At 38.0% G+C, this 22,004-nt stretch overlaps 1 protein-coding gene across 2 annotated transcripts in view; it reads left to right on the forward strand.

Moving 5' to 3' along the window:
• The window catches only part of ELMOD1 (ELMO domain containing 1), a 68,361-nt gene that overhangs the window by 39,698 nt on the left and 6,659 nt on the right, over window positions 1-22,004 (forward strand). The window contains exons 5-11 of one of the 2 annotated variants that reach the window (XM_053595679.1): window positions 1,203-1,300; window positions 5,422-5,551; window positions 10,614-10,747; window positions 14,743-14,811; window positions 15,300-15,323; window positions 18,278-18,328; window positions 19,476-19,609. In XM_053595679.1, coding sequence (XP_053451654.1) covers window positions 1,203-1,300; window positions 5,422-5,551; window positions 10,614-10,747; window positions 14,743-14,811; window positions 15,300-15,323; window positions 18,278-18,328; window positions 19,476-19,609 — 640 coding nt within the window. The remainder of the gene's footprint in view (window positions 1-1,202; window positions 1,301-5,421; window positions 5,552-10,613; window positions 10,748-14,742; window positions 14,812-15,299; window positions 15,324-18,277; window positions 18,329-19,475; window positions 19,610-22,004) is intronic. The other variant, XM_053595680.1, reaches the window with a different exon arrangement.

The raw sequence follows: 22,004 nt of genomic DNA on the forward strand, positions 1-22,004 counted from the left end.
CTAGGCAGATTTGTGAAGCATTTATTGCTTCCCCATAAAATTAAAATCTTTTTAATGTACCTTCCAAAATCACAAATATTCCTTGAAAAATAGGAATAGTGTTGACTCTCTAGTTTTTCTTCCATATCCAAATTATGTAATGTTATACTCAAGAATTTCTAATAATGACAAAGATGCCACCATACTAGCTTTCATAGCACAAAGAAAACCTGTTTTATTTTTATGTATTATTTTATATATATATATTTTTTGTTTATTTGTTTTGAGACAGAGTCTCACTATGTCACCCTCAGTAGAGTGCTGTGGTGTCTCTTGGGCTTAAGCACCTCAGCCATCCAAGTAGCTGGAACTACAGGTGCCTACCACACTGCCCGGCTATTTTTTTGTTGCAGTTGTTATTGCTGTTTAGCTGGTCTGGGCCGGGTTTGAACCCGCCACCCTCGGTGCATGTGGCTGGCACCAAGCCATACATATTTTTTAGGAACAGAGTCTCACTCTATCACCCAGGCAGGCTGGAGTGCAATAGAAAAATCGGAGCTCACTGCAGTTTTGAATACTTGGGTTGAAGCAATCCTCCTGTCTCAGCCTCCCAAGTACCTAAAACTACAGGCATATGTCACCATGCTGGGCTAATATTTTCATTTGGGGGTAGAGATTTTCTTTGGTGGGGCTGGGGGAATCTCACTATGTTGCCCAGGCTGGTCTTGAACTCTTGACTTCCAGTATTCCTCCCACTCCAGCTTCCCAAAGTGCTGGAATTACAAGTATGAGCCACTATTCCTTGTCGAGATTCTTACCAATTTTATCTTATTGTTTAATTTTGGTATCCTTAAGACTATCTCCTCTTTAATCAAAAATATAATGCCCATTAACCAGGAAACTATGTTGGGTGAGGAAAAGAAAATATAACATTTCAATATAAGTATCTTGAAACAGATGAAACTATTAAAAACAAAACAAAAACTCCAAAATTTTATGTATTTTCCCAATAAGGTAATCAGGAAAATTGCACTAACCCAATGAGGAAATCACACAACTGCAATTGTAAAAACATCAAATTTGTTAGAATTCAAGTGCAGTAAATCAGTTTTTGCTTTTAGCTTATGTCTTCATATAGAAGCTTAAACGAAACTTAAAGCCTCTATCACAGATCAAGCCCCTGGGGTTAATGAAAAGGAAACTGATTGAAACCTGTGTTCCAGCTGCTGCAGACTTCAGTGAGCGTTCACCTTGATGCCATTGAAAAAACTATAGAAGACATCATGGAACTGAAGAAAATTAATCCCGACATAAATCCACAGTAAGAATCATTTTCTTATGTCAGACGCAAGTCACATGGCCACGGATTTCATGCTTTTTTCTCTCTTCCTCCCGCTCCTTCCTTCCCTCCTTCCCTGAAATAATCATCCACAACGTTTTGACTCTCGGATGAAGAGTAGAGAAAAAAAGTACCTTTGTCATGTTTTAAATGGCAGCGACTCCTTTTGTGGGTTACGTTTGTGCTTCTGAGATGCGGTGAATATTATTAATATGAGGGTGAAAGCTGAGATGAAGGAAGCCCACTCATCAACAGTCACCCTGTTCTATGCCTGTGTGTTATGTTAACAGTAGATGTTCACATTTTAAATGTGCCTGAGGTGACTCTGCTCCATCTAGAATAGTCCTTCGGTTCCTTCATGAATATTTCTTGGTGACATGCAGATAATCTGAGAGACAGTTCCTACCTGCTTGTCAAGAAGACAGATGTGTGGGAGGGAGTGATGGTTTTAATATGAAGGCTTTAGAACTTTATAATTTATTCCTCTCATCTTGGAAGTATTAAAATGCATTTGGCAATGTACATGACATTTAAAATTAGCTTTATATTTTCCTTTGGGTACAGAAATTTTTCAGTAAAATTTGGGGCTTAGGATATTAAGAAGAATAAATTCCAAAGGAAGATATATTTAGAGACGGTTTCAGGTTGGTAACATTCAGACAGTCTTTCAGATGTTCATACCTGAGAACTTCAGATATTACCCCCGAGAAATGGTTTTAATTACCAAAGAGGGGGGCTGCAGTTGAAGAGAAGTTCAGAGCACACTTTGCATAGGTTTATCACTTGATAGGGATTTTAAGTACTAGCAGCCCAGGGAATCATAACAAAAGCCCCATTTTCATCTGGAAAACTCTTCTGCAGCTGCTTCAGCTAATTAGCTGCCTTGCCATTAAAAGTTGACTCACTTATAGAGTATCTTCTTCTGACATATATTTTGTTCCTCTGGGAAAGTGATAAGAAGGCAATTCATTATAATTTAGATTGCACCAAAAATTTAAGACTGTAACTGGGCATGATGGATATATTACTTCTATAATCATATTTAAAGATTGTATTACATTCAATGGCAAATCATTTTTATGTCTATTCTGTGAAATTCATGTCAGTTGCATTCAAAAGCACTTCTTTCTCATCTATGCCATCAAATTCTTTTGATTTTATGTGGAAAAAAAAAGAAAAATCTTTATAGGTACAGGTTGGGCATCCTTAATCTGAAAACCCAAAATCTGAAATTCAAAATACTCCCAAGTCTGACCTCATGTGATAGATTGCATCTATTATTAAAAATATTGTATAAAATTACCATCAGGCTACATGTACAGGCGTATATGAAACTTAAATGAACTTCATGTGTCGACTTGGGACCCACCCCCAAGATATCTCCTTACATGTCTGCAAATATTCCATAGTTCAAAACACTTCTGGTCCCGAGAAGCTTAGATGAGCAACACTCAGCCTGTAGTTTTGTTTTTTCTTTATATCTCAGTGTGAATTCTACCTTTTTCCATGTTGACATTGACAATATCTAATATTTAAAAAAGTAAATATTTTTCTGAGAAAACAGGAGAAATAGAAGATTAGGGATGGGGAAAGATAATGTACCAAACTACTACTCCTATTAACCTCACTTTACTTTAATTACATTTTTTCAAGTGCCACTTCTGGTGGTACTAAACGCTACTATGAAAAGAAATTTAATTGACTTTCTTTGTTCTTAACTCTTTTATTTCTTCCATTCTCTTCTTTTTTTTTTTTTTTGTAGAGACAGAGTCTCACTGTACCGCCCTCGGTAGAGTGCCGTGGCGTCACACGGCTCACAGCAACCTCTAACTCTTGGGCTTAAGCTATTCTCTTGCCTCAGCCTCCCAAGCAGCTGGGACTACAGGCGCCCACCACAACACCCGGCTATTTTTTTGTTGCAGTTTGGCCGGGCCTGGGTTTGAACCCGCCACCCTCGGCATATGGGGCCGGCGCCCTACTCACTGAGCCACAGGCGCCGCCCCTTCCATTCTCTTCTTTACCCGAAAATCATCTCTCTTCCAAGCCCTGCATTGATTTTCTGGGTGACCAGTGCCAGTTTGCTCTTTTCTAAATTTAAATATCTGGTTTAGTTTTTTGGTGATATGGTAACAAGTAATATAAATGCTATTTAATTGAACACTCAATTTTATTAAAAAGTAGTATTCTAAAAAAAAAGTAGTATTCTTGAGTTGTCTGATAGTAGTATACAATCCTAAACATGTTTCCTTCAACTCTAGATTTAACTTCTATGCGTCTCATTTATCACACCACCCCCAAAGGAAGAAGGTAGTGTCACTGTTGTGATTATAACCACCACCATTACAACAAAAATGCTCAAAGTCAGGGAGTGAACCAGGAACAGGAATGTATTGGACTGTATCGTATGAAATTTGCCAGTGTTCAATCATTTTTGAGCCACAGAAAACACAGGCCTGTAAAGAATGTAGCCAGAATAAATAAACATGAAGTGGCACCTTGAGATTTACTCTATATGACAGTAGTTTGTATGAAAGGATGTTATGATTAGTCAACAGTTTAATAAACTTGTAATCTGATGCAACTTCTTAAGAAGATTCTATCCTACCTTACAGGTTGTAGAAAAGGAAAACTGTTTCTGATCACAGAAGCAAAGATCCCCTGTGTGTTATGATTACTACGTTGTTTTCTGTTCCAGTGATATAGTTTGAGGGAACTGTTAATCAGACAGTGCACATTCAGAGCAGACTGAGCATGGCTGTCAAGCATGTTCCGTGAGAGGGAATTGAAGAATTTGGGAATTTTTTTAACCCTCCAGATGAGACTAGAAGGAAGAATCACTTTCTTAAAATAAATAGGCATAAGGGGGAAGATGGAAATAAACTTGCTTAGAGGACAGAATTTGAACCGCTTGGTAGTAAGAAAACCAGATGGTTTTTCAGATAAGATAAAGTGTTTGGACAGCTAGGGGAGTGGTTGCCATGTAACGGGAAATCTTGTAAAGTTGTGATGTTTCTCTTGGTACTGCCTTATCTGTGCAGGATACTCCTAAGTAGAGGTACTTTTGTTATTTTGTTTCATTTCTTTCTTTCTTTTCTTTCCTTTTTTTTTTTTTTGAGACAGAGTCTCACTTTGTTGGCCTGGGTAAAGTAGTGCTCTGGTGTCACAGCTCACAGCAACCTCAAACTCTTGGGCTTAAGCAATTCTCTTGCTTCAGGCTCCCAACTAGTTGGGACTACAGGCACCTGCCATGATGCCCAGCTATTTTTAGAGATGGGATCTTTTTTTTTTTTGAGACAGAGCCTCGAGCTGTCACCCTGGGTAGAGTGCTGTGGTATCACAGCTCACAGCAACCTCCAACTCCTGGGCTAAAGCGATTCTTCTGCCTCCACCTCCCAAGTAGCTGGGACCACAGGCACACGCCACAACGCCCGACTATTTTTTGGTTGCAGCCATCATTGTTGTTTGGCGCGCCCGGGCTGGATGCGAACCTGCCAGCTCAGGTGTATGTTGTTGGTGTCTTAGCCACTTGAGCCACAGGCGCCGAGCCTAGAGGTGGGATCTTGCTCTTGCTCAGGCTGGTCTCAAACCCATGAGCTCAGGCAGTCCACCTGTCTCGGCCTCCCAGAGTGCTAGGACTACAGGCATGAATCACTGCACCCAGCCATTTTATTTTATTTTGGAAATTTTCTTCCCTCAAAGTCCCTGAGGACTGTTTCTCTGACCTGTCACACACAGCTTTGTGCAGTGATTCTGATCTATCCACTGAGCGAGGCTGAACGCTCGGTGTTTAGAACCCTTTATCACCAATATTTTCTGCATCTTCCTTTCAAGTCACCTGCATAAAAAGGTAACTTATTTTTTAAGTTACACTGTTGCAGTTTAGCTTATGAAAAAGCCAGAAGTTGAGATAAATTTTAGCCAGGTTCTACACCTGTCCATGTGGGGCTTCAGAATTGTGCTTCCATTAAATAGATTATATTTGAACAATTTCCTGAACATTATATTAATATGAGAAGTTGTATCATTCATACATCGAGTGAACAAATGTCAAAAGTACACATTTCATTTTCCTCGTGTATTTCTTCTACTTTTGCACACCTTAGGCTGGGAATCTCTCTGCAGGCTTGCCTTCTGCAGATTGTTGGGTACAGAAACCTTATTGCAGATGTGGAAAAACTGCGCAGAGAGCCCTATGACTCTGAGAATCCCCAACATGAAGAGATGCTTTTGAAGGTTAGTCCTTGAACGTACTTCAGTTCCTCACTTACGTCAGCTAACAATTCACCAAGCGCCTACCATGTGCTGGAAACTGCTCTGGACACCGGGAGAACAAAAATGAACCAGTCACAGGCCGTAACTGGTTGGTAAGGCTGAGTTCTCTTGCTGGTTAACATGTCAGAGGTAAATTTTTCATCAGAAAATTCATGTAAGAAGTTATGTTTAAAAGGCATTTTTCTTTCGTAATTTGAGAAAGCATGGAGGTGCTCTGCATGGGCGCTCACATTTGGCTCAAGTTTAAATTGTTTAACATGTGCTGAAAGCCAGCAGGAGAAATAGCATTTGTCAAAGAGTGACTTGGGATTTTCTTTTTTTTTTTATTGTTCAATCATAGGTGTGTACATTAGTGCAATCAAGGGGTACAATGTGCTGGTTTCATATACAATCTGAAATATTCTCATCAACGTAGCCTTCTTGGGATTTTCATTTATGACTTTCAATACACATCAAAGAAGATGAAGTTGGTTTCTGCTTCAGCAATAGCCCTCTTGGGAAATTACCCAAGATCTTAATGCTGATTATTTATTCATGTAACTTGGATTGTATTAGAGAGGAGGGAAAGGTTTATGTTTGGCATATTGGATTCGTTGGAAAAAATAATGTGAAGGTATAAATGCTTCTGGCTGTCAAAGCAAAATCTTTAACATCTTACAGGATCCAATGGTATATTATGAAACATCAGTATAGCTTTTCTTCAATACACTGAATTATGAGTTAAAGAAACTAAGATCCTCTCAAAATTAAGACTAATCTTTACAACCATGTATTTATCTAAAATGTTGTATAAATTCAATTCTGAAAATAGATTGCTTTTTAGAATTAGTGTGCTTCCTTATACTTTCCTGGAATTCAAAATGGCAGTAACAGAATTGAAAAAAAATTTGTTTAGCTGCCTTAATTTTATTTTAGTGAAAAATATCAATAGAAGACATAATTTTAAAAACTCATCCTTTTGTTTTAAGGAGTATGTGCTTTTGTGTGTGTAAGTACTTACACAGGTGACTCATTTCTCTCTGCTGATTAGTGCTGGATCTGATGTGAATCATTAAAAATTAAAGAAGCCTCATTCTTGGCAATAGTTTGTTTTCTTCTCTTTCTTCCCTGCTTAATTTTAGCTAACCTACTAGCTAAACTTCTTCTCCTTTTTATTACTTTTTTTTTTTTTTTTTTTGCTGACCATTTTCTGGTGGGGGTAGTTGAGTTCAACAAAATGACCTACTGGTAGGAAATATGAAGCAAATAAAAGAAAAAGGAGGCCTGGTGTGGTGGCTCACACCTGTAATCCCAGCCACTGGAGAGGCTAATGCAGGAGGATAATTTGAATCCAGGAGTTTGAAAGCAGCCTGGACAACATAGAGAGACCCCATTTCTATAAAACTTAGCCAGGCATGGGGGTGCATGCCTGTAATCCCATCTCTTGCTGAGACTGGACTTGAAGTCCTGGCCTCAAGTGATTCTACTGCTTTGGTCTCTCCTAGTGCTAGGAATAGAAAAGTGGTTCTCAACCTGTGGGTCACGACTCCTTTGTAACAATGAAAATACATCCTGCATATCAGATATTTACATTACAATTCATAACAGTAGCAAAATTATAGTTCTGAAGTAGCAACAAAAATAATTTTATGGTTGGGGGTCACCACAACATGAGGAACTGTATTAAAGGGTCACGGCATTAGGAAGGTTGAAAACCACTGGAATAGAGGCATGAGCCAATGCATCTTGACAGAAATGACTCTTAATTACTGCACTGCACCACATCTTGCCCACATGTGCACTTCCAGGGCGGACCCAGGGTTTGTGTTTAAATGCCAGAGTTTAGACTTCATCTGAAAAGTGGGTAATCAGACACCTAGTTCACAAAATTGTTTAGAGTGAGAGTCAGCAAGCTAAGGCCTGTTGTGAGCCAAATTTGGCCTGCCACTCACTTTTATAAATACTATTTGATTGCAGTGGCACCAGACACATTCATTAATGTACAGTGAATGAGGCCAAACACGTTCATTGATATGCAGCGAATGACTGCTATCCTACTTCAAAGGCAATGTTCAGCAGTTACAAGGACTGTGTGTTCACGAAGCCTACTTACTCATCAACTGGTCCTTTACAAAGGTTGCTAACCCCTGGTTTATAAGATCAGTTAATATTCAGTATTACCATGCTGTGTAAGGCTTGGCAATAGGAGAGCATTATCAACATTACTAGAGTCCTAAAGCATAAAACAAATCTGGATCTTATGATTGTTTGAACAGAGACCAGGATGAAATTGAATAATATTACTATATTCTTATAGCACCGTCCACATGAATTATTCAAATAGGCATTTCTATTAAAAGTGTTTTGACCAAGTTAATAATGAAGGCAGAATTTTAAGTGAATCCATGCACTTAATAGAAAACAGAATTAAAAGACCCTCTCCTGATGGGAAGAGGTTTCCTTGGTGAGACATTTCTTCCCTTGAACTCTCTGCCTTGAGAGTAGACAGATGCATGGCCTTGTCCTTCCTGTTCTGAAGCAGACCTGAGACAAGACGGAAGTATTCAAATAAGCCTCAATAAAGGCTGAGTTCAAAGGGAGAGAGTTCAGCAGAAAGAATAGACCATGAAGGTTGCTGACTCAGAGGTCTGCCTGCACATCTGAAGCTTGACGACCGCTGTGAGAATCACTCAGCCTAGAGCGTGGTTTCCTGCACTTGGCCGGTGGCCTTGTGTAACTTCTCCAGGTAGTACAGTCTGAGACAGCTGAATTCCTCAGAGAGGCCACCACAGGCCCCCAGCTCAGTTCAGACTTAAAGTCGGCTTCCTAGAGCAAGAAACTACCTCACCCTTCACGAGCGCCCTGCCTCCCAGTATTGTTTTTTCAAGAAAGAGCCTATTTATCAGAAGAGAACCAAAATAGCATGAGGATTTTTTTTACAGGAAAAATACACAAAATTGTACTTCATAAAAGTATTTTAGCATAATGGGCTTTCATCTTCCAAAACAGGATTAACAACTTAATTGAGAACACTTTTTAGCCATTTAGTCTAGTCTGGTATAATCCATGAAATCATTAAAATGAAATTTCTTTTCAAAGCACTTTATCAGTCAAACTTTTTACTCTCCCAGACAAAGCACTCACCTAGTGAGGAAGGTTTATAACCTACCTGCCATTTAGCTCCACTCACTTGATGAAAGCAGGTAATTTTTAGTTACACAGGGCCCTAGAGTACTTCAAATTATTATTTAAATGAATGTGATGTACTTTACATTTTAGTTCCTTTTTTCCCTCCATTGTGGCAGGAACTAATCAGTTCCTGAAGGATTTTTTCACGAGACCTTTTCCTGATGATCACTCAGCCTCTCGTAATGCTGTCTTTTCTAATGAACTGAAGCATTTTCTGTCCTGAGGACTGCAGAGCATGGGCATGTTCTCGTATGGATTATATAAAAAGAGATTTTGCTTTCAAGCATGGTAGATTTACGTTCTTTCCTCTGAAGTTTTTTTCTCACTCTTTAGGTAAATTGAATTTACCAGTAGTAGCACCAACATAAAATACCGTATATTGTGAATAATAAGTAACTTTAGTGTCTAAAATCACACTGACAAAACAAATTATAGCTTTTTATTTGTTAGTATTTTTCTTTCATTGAATGTTATGTTTTATAGTGTGTCAGATACGTGATAATTTGATATAAAGCAAGATCTTTGAGTGTTGAAGCTTTAAAATTCATGTAATACAGAATAAGCAATTTGGGAATTTCATGATTTCTCAAATAGTAATAAGTATAATAATAATAGCCATAGTATGGAAATTTTACATTTGAATTAATACCCTGTCTATAATGAAGATATAACATCCAATATTAATAGTCTAAAAAGTAAATTTGCTCTTATACCCATCTCTATTGGAACTAAGTTTGGGCATTACATTTTATACAACTGTGGGTCTCAATCTTCCTCTCTGTACGGAATCTTTCTACAGAAAACTTGGAAGAATAGAACCAATTTATTAAGCAGTGGAGAGAATAAAGTTTAGAATTTATACTTGTCCATTAATTGATTCGAATTGAAATTCTTTTAGGTGACTCTTATGAAGTTTATTTCTGAACATTGCTGACCTCTCTTTCTCCACTTACATGATGAATGAACTTTACTCTCACTCCTGTCGTGGGTGAAACATGAGAAATGGAACAGGAGTCCGCCTGCTTTTCTTTTTGTTAACAGGCTGATAGAAGTTTTGATGTAACAGTAGGAAGCCGTCTCTGAGGATTCAAACGATGGATGTTCTCCTTTCCCTTTACACCCTTACATATTTTTGACAGCACCAGGCCTTTTTTGTAGGAGATTATCTTTCTATCCACTTATCTAATTTTCTTTTTTTTTTTTTTTTGTAGAGACAGAGTCTCACTGTACCGCCCTCGGGTAGAGTGCCGTGGCGTCACACGGCTCACAGCAACCTCCAGCTCTTGGGCTTAAGCGATTCTCTTGCCTCAGCCTCCCGAGTAGCTGGGACTACAGGCGCCCACCACAACGCCTGGCTATTTTTTTGTTGCAGTTTGGCCGGGGCTGGGTTTGAACCCGCCACCCTCGGCATATGGGGCCGGCGCCCTACTCACTGAGCCACAGGCGCCGCCCCACTTATCTAATTTTCAAGTTAGAAATTAAAACAGAAAGATTTAAAATCCTAAACAATATGTCTGCCTTCCACTGCTTTCAGAGCAATGACCCAATGGCATGTTCTGCAGCCTCTGGAAATTTTCACTGTGTACTCGTAAGGAGATGAGCGTGAAAGGCAAATAACCTCTTACTTTGTTATGAAATAACCACTCAGGGTACCTTCAAGCAGTCTTCAGAACATACTCGGAGAACTGCGGTCAGAGAGAATTAAAAGATGATTACACCTTTAATTATAATGTATTTACACATATTCAGCTTTGCAAAAGCTCCTTCGAATAATGTAGTTTACGAAATCTGAACTAATAGGAAATGGTATTTTTATGTATATATCACCAAGGTACTTCTCTTTTTTTGTCTCTAGTTATGGAAATTCTTGAAGCCCAATACGCCCCTGGAATCTCGGATTTCTAAGCAGTGGTGTGAAATTGGTTTCCAAGGTGACGATCCTAAAACGGACTTTCGAGGAATGGGACTTCTGGGACTGTACAATTTGCAGTAAGTAAAATGAAGAATAGTTGAGGGTTAATGTGATGCTCCTTAAACTGAAATGGCAAAGAGGATCCACTTCGTTATCAGTTTCAAAACCTCTTCCCAGCTGGGAACGGTGGGTCACACCTGTAATCCTAACACTCTGGGAGGCCAGGGCAGGTGGATTGCCTGAGCTCAAGAACTTGAGACCAGCCTGAGCAAGAGTGAGACCCCATTCTCTAAAAATAGCCGGACCTTGAGACAGGTGTCTATAGTCTCAGCTACTTGGGAGGCTAAGGCCAGAGGATTGCTTGAGCCCAAGAGTTCAAGGTTGTTGTGAGCTATGACACCTCCGAACTCCACCAAGGGTGACAAAGTGAGACTCTGTCTCCAAAAAAAAAAAAGCCACTCCTAGAGGACTCCAAGAAAACATTCAAGTACCCTGACAGGTAACTCAGGTGCATAAAATTTTTAAAAGCTCCTACCATTTTCCCTCTATCTCAGCATGCTTCATGGATTTTTAAAGGAAATCTCAAATACATTTAAAAAAAATTTTATTATGAAAAATTTCAAACATATACAAAAACAGAGGGAAGATTGTAAAGAACCTCCTTACATTGATCACCCAGATTCAGTAATTGCCAATCTTTTGAAATTCTTGCAACATTCTATTTTGGCAGAAAAATTAAATTGAAATCCTACACTTTCATTTCACCCACCCCTCATATTTCAATATGTAGTTTTAAAAACATTAATATGATTTACATTAATTACACTGTCCTTATATTTAACAAAATTAACAGTGACTTCTTGGTGTCCTCTATATCTATTCCATAGTCCAGTTTCTCAGCTCTCTCAAAATGTCTTTTTACAGTTGGTTTTCAATGCAATTCCATATCAGATCTACCTATAACACTTGGTTAATGTGACCCTGCAGGTCTTTTTTAATTAAAGCCATCTCTCCCTCTTTCCCCCTCTTTTTGCCACCCCCCACCCCCCCACCGGTGTCATTAACTTATAGACAGTTCCAGGTCAGTTGTCCTGTAAAATATCCCATGGCCTGGATTTGTCTGTTTGTGCTTGTACCCATCCCCTGTATTTCCTGGAAAATGGAAGGTATTCGGAAAGGCTTGAAGAGATTTAGAGTGACGTCACGGAGGGAGGTCTGCCACATCCTACCTCTGCTCCATGCCAAGATGGATCAGAAGGACCACAGCCTGATGGCTCTATTGCAAAGTCCCCATCAGCCGTTCCTCCTTCCGTGATATTCACTGGACCAATCAATTGCTCAAAAGGTGCTTTTCTAATTCCCATAATTGTTGGCTAGAATTCTGTAGAAACTAAGTTCCTTTTGTCAACTATAGTTATTTGGTTTCTCTAAAATGCAGGCAAGACAAATATTCAGTTTTTCATTTGGTTGCCAGTTCTGAATAAAGACTTGGTGCCCTAATTCCCTGGTTTGTAATCAAAAATATTTTTTGCTTTGTCTATTTTTTAAATACTGTTTAACGCTTGCATTTTATATGCTTCTTGTGATTCAACTAATTCTGCTCATTATTTTTTAGGCTTAAATTAACAGTGATTTAATTAACCATTTTTTGAGTTAAAAGAAGTCCTTTCCCAGCTATGTCCCACCATACTAGTGATAAGGTAGTGTTGTATTTTTAAAAGAAATTAAGCCTTTAGTCATTTTTGGTGACACCCAATTTTTTCCGCTACATCTTCCCTTTGTGTTAAATTTAAGAAGTTTAGTAATTACCCATTATTTTATAAAATGTTTTAAACGGTACATTATTATGTAATGTGAATGAATAGAATGTAAATTTTAATAAGAAAGATGATATTACAAATAAGTGGGTAAGTTTTGCTCTTTTAAATAATTGTAACTGGGACAATTGTAACTGGCCTCTCATTTAGGGAAAAAAATAGAACTAAATCTCTACCTCATCTCAATTCTTCACAAATTAAAAGTCAAAAATTTTCCAACTTTCAGGAGAAAATCTACAAGATGTCTGAATAAGGAAGGACCTCTTAAAGATACAAACTAAAAGGAATCATCACCTAGAAAAGTAGAATCAATGACTTTCCCATATTACCGGCCCTGCACACCAGGGGCCGTGGGTTCGAACTTCGCCTGGGCCTGATTAACAAAAAAATAAATAAATAAAAAATAAAAAAATTCACACATTAAAATCAAAAATTTCTGTAAGATAAGCCACTGTAAACCAAGTGGCAGGAGACAAGACTGGCAGAATTCAGTGTGTTATTTCTTTATTTGAGGACTTTTTAGATATACTGAACCAAGAAATATGAGCAGATGAGACATACAGAGGAAACCCAGGTGGCTGGCAAAAGTGTGAAGAATCAGTTTCATTAACCAATGTGGACGTACACGTCACAATGGCTGACTTTGGTTTGAAATTCTCCGAGAGGAAATTCAAGAGCATGTTTTATACTTTAGACCAGTCATCCTCAAACTGCGGCCTGCAGGCCACATGAAGTGGTGTGAATTGTATTTGCTCCCATTTTGTTTTTTACTTCAAAATAAGATATGTGCAGTGTGCATAGGAATTTGTTCATAGTTTTTTTTTTTTTAAACTATAGTCCGGCCCTCCTGAGGGACAGTGAACTGGCCCCCTGTTTAAAAAGTTTGGGGACCCCTGCTTTAGACTTATGCAGGAAACATATACACATCAAATTAAATAATACATGCTATAGTTTTATAGTGGTCGCTATAAAGCCCTTTTTTTTTTTTGTAGAAACAGAGTCTCACTGTACCGCCCCCGGGTAGAGTGCCGTGGCGTCACACAGCTCACAGCAACCTCCAACTCTCGGGCTTACGCGATTCTCTTGCCTCAGCCTCCCGAGCAGCTGGGACCACAGGTGCCCGCCACAACGCCGGGCTATTTTTTTGTTGCAGTTTGGCTGGGGCTGGGTTTGAACCCGCCACCCTCGGCATATGCAGCCAGCACCCTACTCACTGAGCCACAGGCGCCGCCCTATAAAGCCCTTTTTACGAATTATTTTTGAGGGTATGTAGGTTTTTTGTACTAAAAATTTCACTACCCCTTTTCTATTTTTTTTTTTTTTTTTGAGACAGAGTTTTGCTATGTCACCCTTGGTTGAGTGCTGTGGCGTCACAGCTCATAGCAACCTCCAATTCCTGGGCTTAGGTGATTCTTTTGCCTCAGCCTCCCAAGTAGCTGGGACTACAGGCGCCCGCCGCAATTCACTACCCCTTTTCCTCCAGAATAGAATTTTTTTTAGCATGTCTAAGCTCCATAAGATATTTTTCATTTATCTAAAATTAATGGGCGTGTTGGCTCACATCTGTAATCATAGCACTCTGGGAGGCTGAAGCAGGTGGATCGCTTGAGCTCAGGAGTTTGAGACCAGCCTGAGCAAGAGGGATACCCTGTCTCTACTAAAAATAGAAAAACTATCTGGGCACTTGTGGTCCCCATTACTTGGGAGACTGAAGCAAGAGGATCACTTGAGCCCAAGAGTTTGAGGTAGCTGTGAGCTATGACGACATTACAGCACTTTACCCAGACCAACAGACTGAAACTCTTTCTTGAAAAAAAAGATTTGAATACCAGTGAATGTTCTCCAGGAGAAACATCCTCTGTCATCTCCTGAGTCTCTGTTCTCTGTGCCTTTTCACTGTCCTGGCCGCTCACGGAGTCCCATCACCCAGGCTCCTGCCTTCCAAGACTCACAAATGCTGAGCAATCCGGCCTGCTCCTCTGTAACTCTTCCTAGTAATAAAGTCCTTGGCAAAGCTGTAATGACATTTTCAAATGTACTAAGTACATTTCTAAATCTGTGTAACTTTCACACCTACCCTAGCATAGCATTATATTTGGAAAATTCTATTATGGAAAATTGCTCCTTCTCTGAAGGAGCTGGTGCCAGTGATGATCTTGTGCTGGCTTTGATCCAGGACCCAAGTGGCTTCACCTGGGTTAGAGTAAGCACACCCAGCACTGTGCAGCCCGGGTTTTCTCTCCCTCTGACTGCAGGTATTTTGCGGAAAGGGATGCCACTGTGGCTCAGCAGGTTCTCTCCGACTCTCTTCATCCGAAATGCAGGTAATTGTTGCAAATAAAAGGTAGGTTAGGCTTTATAATTAGATAAAATTAACTTCATCTCCTTATGGCTCTGTCAAGATTCTCCAGAAAGTCAGCTCACCAGAAGTGAGGCTTAAAGCCCTTTCAAACAAACCCTTGTGACAAATGCTGGAGAGGAGGGTTAAAACTTTGGGTAGGTACTGTAAAATTTAAGATGCAGAGTAGCACTGTTCAGATGGGCTGTGTACTTAAAGGGGCTGAAAATGTCACCAGTATGTAGGAAGATTAGGGAAGTGAGTGTGGAAGAAGGGCAGGGCCTGGAGAAAGGTCCAGAGAGAAGGGACACAGAGGGGTGTGAGAGGGAGAATGGAAGGCCTGAAGTCAGGAACCGGCTGACTCCGCAATTGCCGATGCTTTTTTATTTCATTTTATTTTTTATAAAATTCTAGATTCTAAACTATTTGTGTTTTCATTTACCTTTCTAAATTTTTTTCTTTGGTTACTTAAAGGGATATCACTAAAGAGGAAATAAGGTATTTTTTCTTTGCTTTTGTGTTTTATTGCTTTTGTAATATTTTAGAATAAGTATGGGTAAGAATTTTTTCAAAAAATATAAATTTATGGAAAATTTTTAAAAAGCAAACATTTATCAAGTTTTTACCTATTAGAGGTAATATTTGGGCTATGTTTTAGTAAACTGGAAACTAAATTAGCCTAATCTGAAAGAAAATGTCTAAGAGCCTTTCTGCAACCATCATTCAATCTGGTTGGAGAAACATTATGAAGACTCATCTAAAAGCCAAACATCTCACAGGCACATTCTGATTCTATCCAACCTCCAGAGAAGGGCATTTTGTTTGGAAATTTTGTTGTCCAGAGCAAATTTGCTCTTTTATTAATAAATTTCTAATTTGATTATTATAAATAGTAGTAAATATGTATGTATATTAGTTATTCTTCTTATGAATAACTTAGTTATATATCACAATCTTAGTTATATATCACACTTTTATCCTCAGTATAATGATAGGTTAGTTGTTAGTACTAATGCTTGCTAAGTAAGTTAAAAATGTTATAATATTATCAAAATTCAAGAATAGGTTGACTAGGGTTTTTTAAGGTTCATTAAGTTATATTATCCTTCCCAAATTTACATTTATAATCTTTTATAAGACTAAAAATTCATTTTCTTTTACTTACTTTAAGATGGTTAAAATCAAGCTATTTAAATTTTAGCGAACTATATCTTTTGAACTGCACATTTCTGTCACATGGAGACTTTGAACTCCCTAATTAAAATTGGCTGGGGAGCCTGTATGGGCATTTCCTGGAGGAACATCTTCCAGAAGATGTGAATCCTCCATGGTCCTTTTAAAGTGACAATAAGCTTAAAATACTTTTGATTAATAATTGGAAATGTCTAAGGCTTTTAGACATTTTCTATCAGATTAGGCTAATTTAGTTTCCAGTTTACTAAAACACAGCCCATATATAATTCTCCTCCTTCTCATTGGAGGAGAATTAATTTTGTCTATGAGTCATTCTCAAAAAAAGACCTTCTAGTTGTGTCTCCTGCATCAGGCATCAGAGAGAGGAGGTATTGGGGGTTTATGTGACTGCTCTTATTTAAGAAGAGATTAGCATTTGTGTGTGTGCGCATGTGTTTATGGTCATAGAGAGTAAAATACCATGCTTTAATTCCTCAAACTGTAATAAAATAGAATAAAATTTGTATATCGATTACTTCAAATTGACGGTAAATGTTACTGGATGCAAATCAGAGCATTTAAAAATGCTGCTCCTTCTTCACTAGTGTCTGAAAGAAGTAGATATTGATCAATTTTGATATCAACATAGGTTCTGCAAATCCCTGAATATCAGGTGTTCAACAGAGAGAAGTTACATGCTAAGGAAAACCCTTTCATGTCTGTCCCCTGCAAGCGTGATACGTTACTGCTCTTGCAAATATCCATCTGTCCAGTCCTAGAGTAACTTGAGGGATGAAGGTGCACTGAAGTGTGAGAGGAGGAATTTTGACTGTTGGTTTTGCATGCATTTATTTCTTCCTGATGAGAGAAATCCCATCTTTTGGGGCTAGGATCTCTTTCTTATAAGTAATCATATGAGTAAAGGTCATTTGGCCTTTTTTTATTATTTCCAATGCAAATAGAATTTAATTTGACAAATATACAGACACAGTATATTAAAAGCTTGGTTAAAAAAATAGATGCTTATAAATTCTTATCTGTAAAATTTCTTAAACTTCACACATAACTCATTTTCGTTTGGCCATGAGTCTTTTAAAGATCTCCTGATTGCTCTTTGGCTTGACTATTTGGTTTTTTTTCTACAAGTTACACTTTAAAACAAGTGACATATTTTAACATGAATTAAAAGCAGTTACTTTGAATTACAGCTAGTCATTTGCAGAGTAGACAGTATACATAAATATCAGTTTTGCATGATGTTTTTGTGGTTACGTGGTGTGTGTGTCTTAAACAGTGTTTGCTGTGTATTTTAGAGAATCTTCCTTTCTCCTACTTAGATAGAAACTAAGTGCGTTATAACTCTGGCTTTTAAATCTTATTTAGTTCAAATGTTAACTATAGTTTTTAGGGTAAAACGCTAAATAAAAGTTCTATCAGACACACAGGAAAGTGGAACATGGATCCTCCCTACAAAGTGTTTTCAGTATGGAGGGAATGGGTTGGATGCACAAATATACCAGATAATAGGATGTGAGGCAGTATTTCCAGAATCCTCCATGGTGGAACATTTTCTAAAGTCTTATTCAGAAGCTCAAATAATAAAGCAGATTAAAAAGTAGCTGCTATGGCTTAGCTGAGTAAACATAGCTCAAAGAAATACCATAGTGCACATTTCCTCCGTCCTTTCCTTTTTCCCCTCCCGCCTTCCTTCCTTCCCTCTCTCCCTCCTCCTTTCCTTCCTTTCTTCCTTCCTCCCCTCTGTTCCTCACCCCTTGCTTCCTTTCTTCTTTTCTTTCTTTTACTCGAGTTAGTAAAAGCATTTATTTGGCATCTGCTGTGTACCAGACAACACAAATAAAGCTGAGCGGGTTTATTTGCCATGAGATAAAACCAAACAACATGCAGCAGGGACTCACGAGCTGGTGAGGGAGCATTAGGTTAAAGGGGAGAGAGGCCAGTCCAGGTTTCAGGGAGGAGGCACTTGAAACTAACGACGGTGTGAAAGAGGATCTTGATGCCAGGCCTTTGGGGCTGTCTCCCGTGACCGTACAAAAGTGAATAGTGGGTGCGTATAATAGCATGGCCTTAAGTAACACCACTTCTGAGCTTCACGTAAATTGTACTGTGGCTTTTTAACTGGACAACATTTAAGTTGATTAGTGTTAGATAACTGATTACAGATATCTCTGCATATGGTTAACAGTTTCAATATAAGCATTAAAAGAGAAAAGTACCAATCAAAGATAAAATCTTATTTACTTATTCATTCATCTATTCAGCAAATTCAGCAAAGCAGAATGGGAAAAGAAAAGGATGGATAAAGCAATTGGGTGAGTATGGGATCTCCTCTGTAAAGATTATCAGTCTGGACCAGAACCAAAATAGAAATGTCCTAAGAGCACCATGAAAAACAAAAAATGATGCAATTTCACTACTCCTGATATAAATATAAAATCCAGGTGAATTTTAAAAAGTATTCTATGTTTTGGCATTTATCTGTATGATTGTGTGATATTACTTTGCCTCTGACCAACATAAAAGGTAGAAAGTTATAATTGTATGAAAATAATTTTCAGAATTCATTTAGAATTGGGTGTTTGGTGGTTTTCTTTTAAGGATTTCTATCAAGTGGTGGGCTACTGGATAAAAATTTACTTTGGAAAAAATTTTTTATGATGCCCTATTTCATCTAAAAATATTACTGAACAAAAACCTTTTTTTCTGTGCTGGATTTATATTGGCAAAGAGAAATTAAGAACTTGTTTCTTTTAATTTTTAGTAAACATGTAAGAAAGGAACTAGAAAATATAGACTGTGTTAAGGTACTTTTCAAAGTTTTTCTCATCTTAAAAGTAATATGATTTATTATACAAGATTCAGAAAATATGGGGAAGTAATCAAAAAACCACTCAGTCTTTTTATTCTGGCATACGCATTAATATTAATCTTTTTACTCTGGCATACCCATTCATATTTTGTGGCATTTCATGCTAGCCTTTTGTCCATGCAGATCTGTGTATGTTTAATGAAATTCAGCTTGTTCTACCACGTTTTACATCCTGCTTATTCTTTAAAAATATAGTTTTAATCAGCTGTAATATGTCATATATAAGATTACACCAATGTATTTCATTTGTCATCTTTTTTAGGAGATCTAAATGGTTTCCATGTTGTTTCCATTATAAATAATGCAGTGACAAATATCCTTGTCTATAAAGCTTTGTCCACTTTGAATTTTGTCTTACCATGTTTGGAAACAGAATTACCAAGATGTAGCACCTGAACTCTCAATTCTCTTGATAATGTAATACTGAAATTTTCTAGTAAGTCACAAAAGTCAAAGTTTTGAGAGGGTAGAAAGAGCAACAGCCTGCCACTCTGATAATTTAATAGTAATTTAAAAATCAGATGAGCGTGATTTGAATTACTCATTTCCCATTTGTGACACCTGGTTGGTTTTGTGGTTTAACTTCACAGGTACTCATTTGCAATTGTGGGCATCAATATTACTGACCTGGCGTATAATCTACTGGTGAGCGGAGCTCTAAAAACCCATTTCTACAATATTGCCCCAGAAGCTCCAACGTTGTCTCACTTCCAACAGACCTTCTGTAAGTGTCCCACTGCTTAATTATCAACATAGGTTTCTTTTACAGTGGTTCTCAACCTTCCTAATGCCGTGGCCCTTTAATATAGTTCCTGTGGGTTGCGACCCACAGGTTGAGAACCGCTGCTTTAGAACATTCCACACAAGGGCTGCAGCTGTGAGACCTTTGTGATTTGACTGCTTTGGGAGCCTTGAACTTCCTCCTTTGGTTTTGACCTTGTTTTCTCATTCTGCATTTGTATTTTCGGGAGGAAATTATTGTGGATTTTCTCTTTCCCAGCTCTTGCACAATATCCAGCGTATCAGTACCTGGTCTGACTCAAGTGTTTTTCTTTCTCTATTCCTCGTGGCCTAGCATTTGAGAGTGCAGGTTCTGGAGGCACCCTCAGTTGATTCCCAGATCTGTGTTTTAGCAGAAATGAAATCTCCAAAAAGAGATTAGAAGATAAAGTCGAAAAACTCTCCTAGAAAGTAGAAGAAAAAGATGTAGATGAAAAACAAAAAACAAACAAACAAAAAAAAAAAGGTTGGGGCAGTGCCTGTGGCTCAGTGAGTAGGGCACCAGCCCCATATACCAAAGATGGTGGGTTCAAACCCGGCCCCGGCAGAACTGCAACAAAAAAATAGCCAGGCATTGTAGCAGGCACCTGCAGTCCCAGCTACTCGGGAGGCTGAGGCAAGAGAATCTTCTAAGCCCAGAAGTTGGAGGTTGCTGTGAGCTGTGACACCACAGCACTCCACCCAGGGCAACAAAGTGAGACTCTGTCTGTAAAAAAAAAAGGGTTGAAAAAGTAAAGGACCCTTCCTGGAAGTCTTACGTTTGAATAATAGAAATGCCAGAAATAGAACAATGAAAACTAAGAAGAGGGGAGGGAATCAAAAAAATGAATCAAGAAAAAATTTCAGAACTGAAGGATGAGTTTTCGTATTTAAAGTAGTAGGCACCAAATTAAAGATTAATATAGACCCACCAAGATTAATGTCATTATGAAATTTTATGACACTAGAAAGAGGTGATCCTGAAAATTTATAAAGCTGTCACATAAAGAATTGAGAATGAAGATGACTTTGCACTTCTCCACATCAACATTGTATTCTAGAAGGGGGTGGAATAATGTCTTTAAAAATTAATAGAATATTTTTTAAGGGAATATGATTTCTGGATTAGAATTCTAACTACCAATTAATTATGGGAATAGAATATAAAGACATTTTTTCAAATGCAAAGTCTTAAATATTTTACTTCCCTGTACCTTTATCGGAAAGCTCTGGAAGGGTATGTTTCCACAAAATAAGAAAGTAATCCTGAATGGATAAAGGAGATCTAGAAAATGGGAAGTAGTGAAGAGACACTGCAGGAGAAGGGTGAAGGAAAAGCCAAGATGATATCCGTACAATAGACTGCAAATCACAAATTGCATTTCAGAAGATCAGGGGGCTCTAGGAGACTTTGAAGAATTTGAAATGGACAGAATATCTACCATGTTCAAACACATTGAGTGAACAGTGGCATATGTAGGAGATAGTTTAGGATTAAATTAAGTAGAAAACTGAGCAAATTAACAATTAAGGCAGTTATTAATACTGGGTAAAGGAATGTGTGAGAAAGTAAGTGACGTGTGGCTGGAGTGGGTGAAAGGATGATGAATCTTCAATAAATGTTTAAATATTTATAAAGAGAAGTTTAAAAAATACAAGCAATGAAAACCATCTTATTTTAGAGTTATGGAAATAAATAATTAAAGCAATCAACTTACAGCATTGAAATGTTGCTTTAAGGAACCAAGAATTAGGGCAAGATATGCTGCTACTTTTTGTTTATTTGGTTTGGATTTTTAATTTTTGTAATAAGACTTGTTAAAACTTGTTAAATATTTGACTCTGAATTACATGTATATGTAACTCAGATAAAAATGAAAAGGAAATTTTAAAACACTTATGCTTTATACTTGTTAATGGGAAACGTAAGTTGTCCCTTCAACACATTATTGCTTCTCCCACCCCAACAACCAGACGATCGTCTTCTTTCCAACAATACAGGGTGTCCCAAGGGTCACCCACAAAGTCACCACACAAAATATTCATTACAAAATTTTACAAAGAGGTGGCTAACCCATTGAGAATATTTTGTAAATATTTAGTAAAAATTTGTAATGACTGTTTTCTAAATAAACCTGAATGGAACTGGAGACAGCTCTAAGTGAAGTGTCACAACCCGGAAAAAAGGAACATCACATGTGCTTTCTTGGTGCTAAATTGGAACTGGTAGATGAACACCTCCATGCTCATGTGAGAGGAGAACTCAGTGAAATTCAAGGGGAAAGGGCAGGTAAAGTCCCACCTACCGTGTCTGTTGTACCCTCCCTGGGTGAAGGACACACTTGCAACTCGGACTTTAA

The sequence above is a fragment of the Nycticebus coucang genome, chromosome 6, assembly GCF_027406575.1.
Source record: "Nycticebus coucang isolate mNycCou1 chromosome 6, mNycCou1.pri, whole genome shotgun sequence".
NCBI classification, from domain to species: Eukaryota; Metazoa; Chordata; class Mammalia; order Primates; family Lorisidae; genus Nycticebus; species Nycticebus coucang.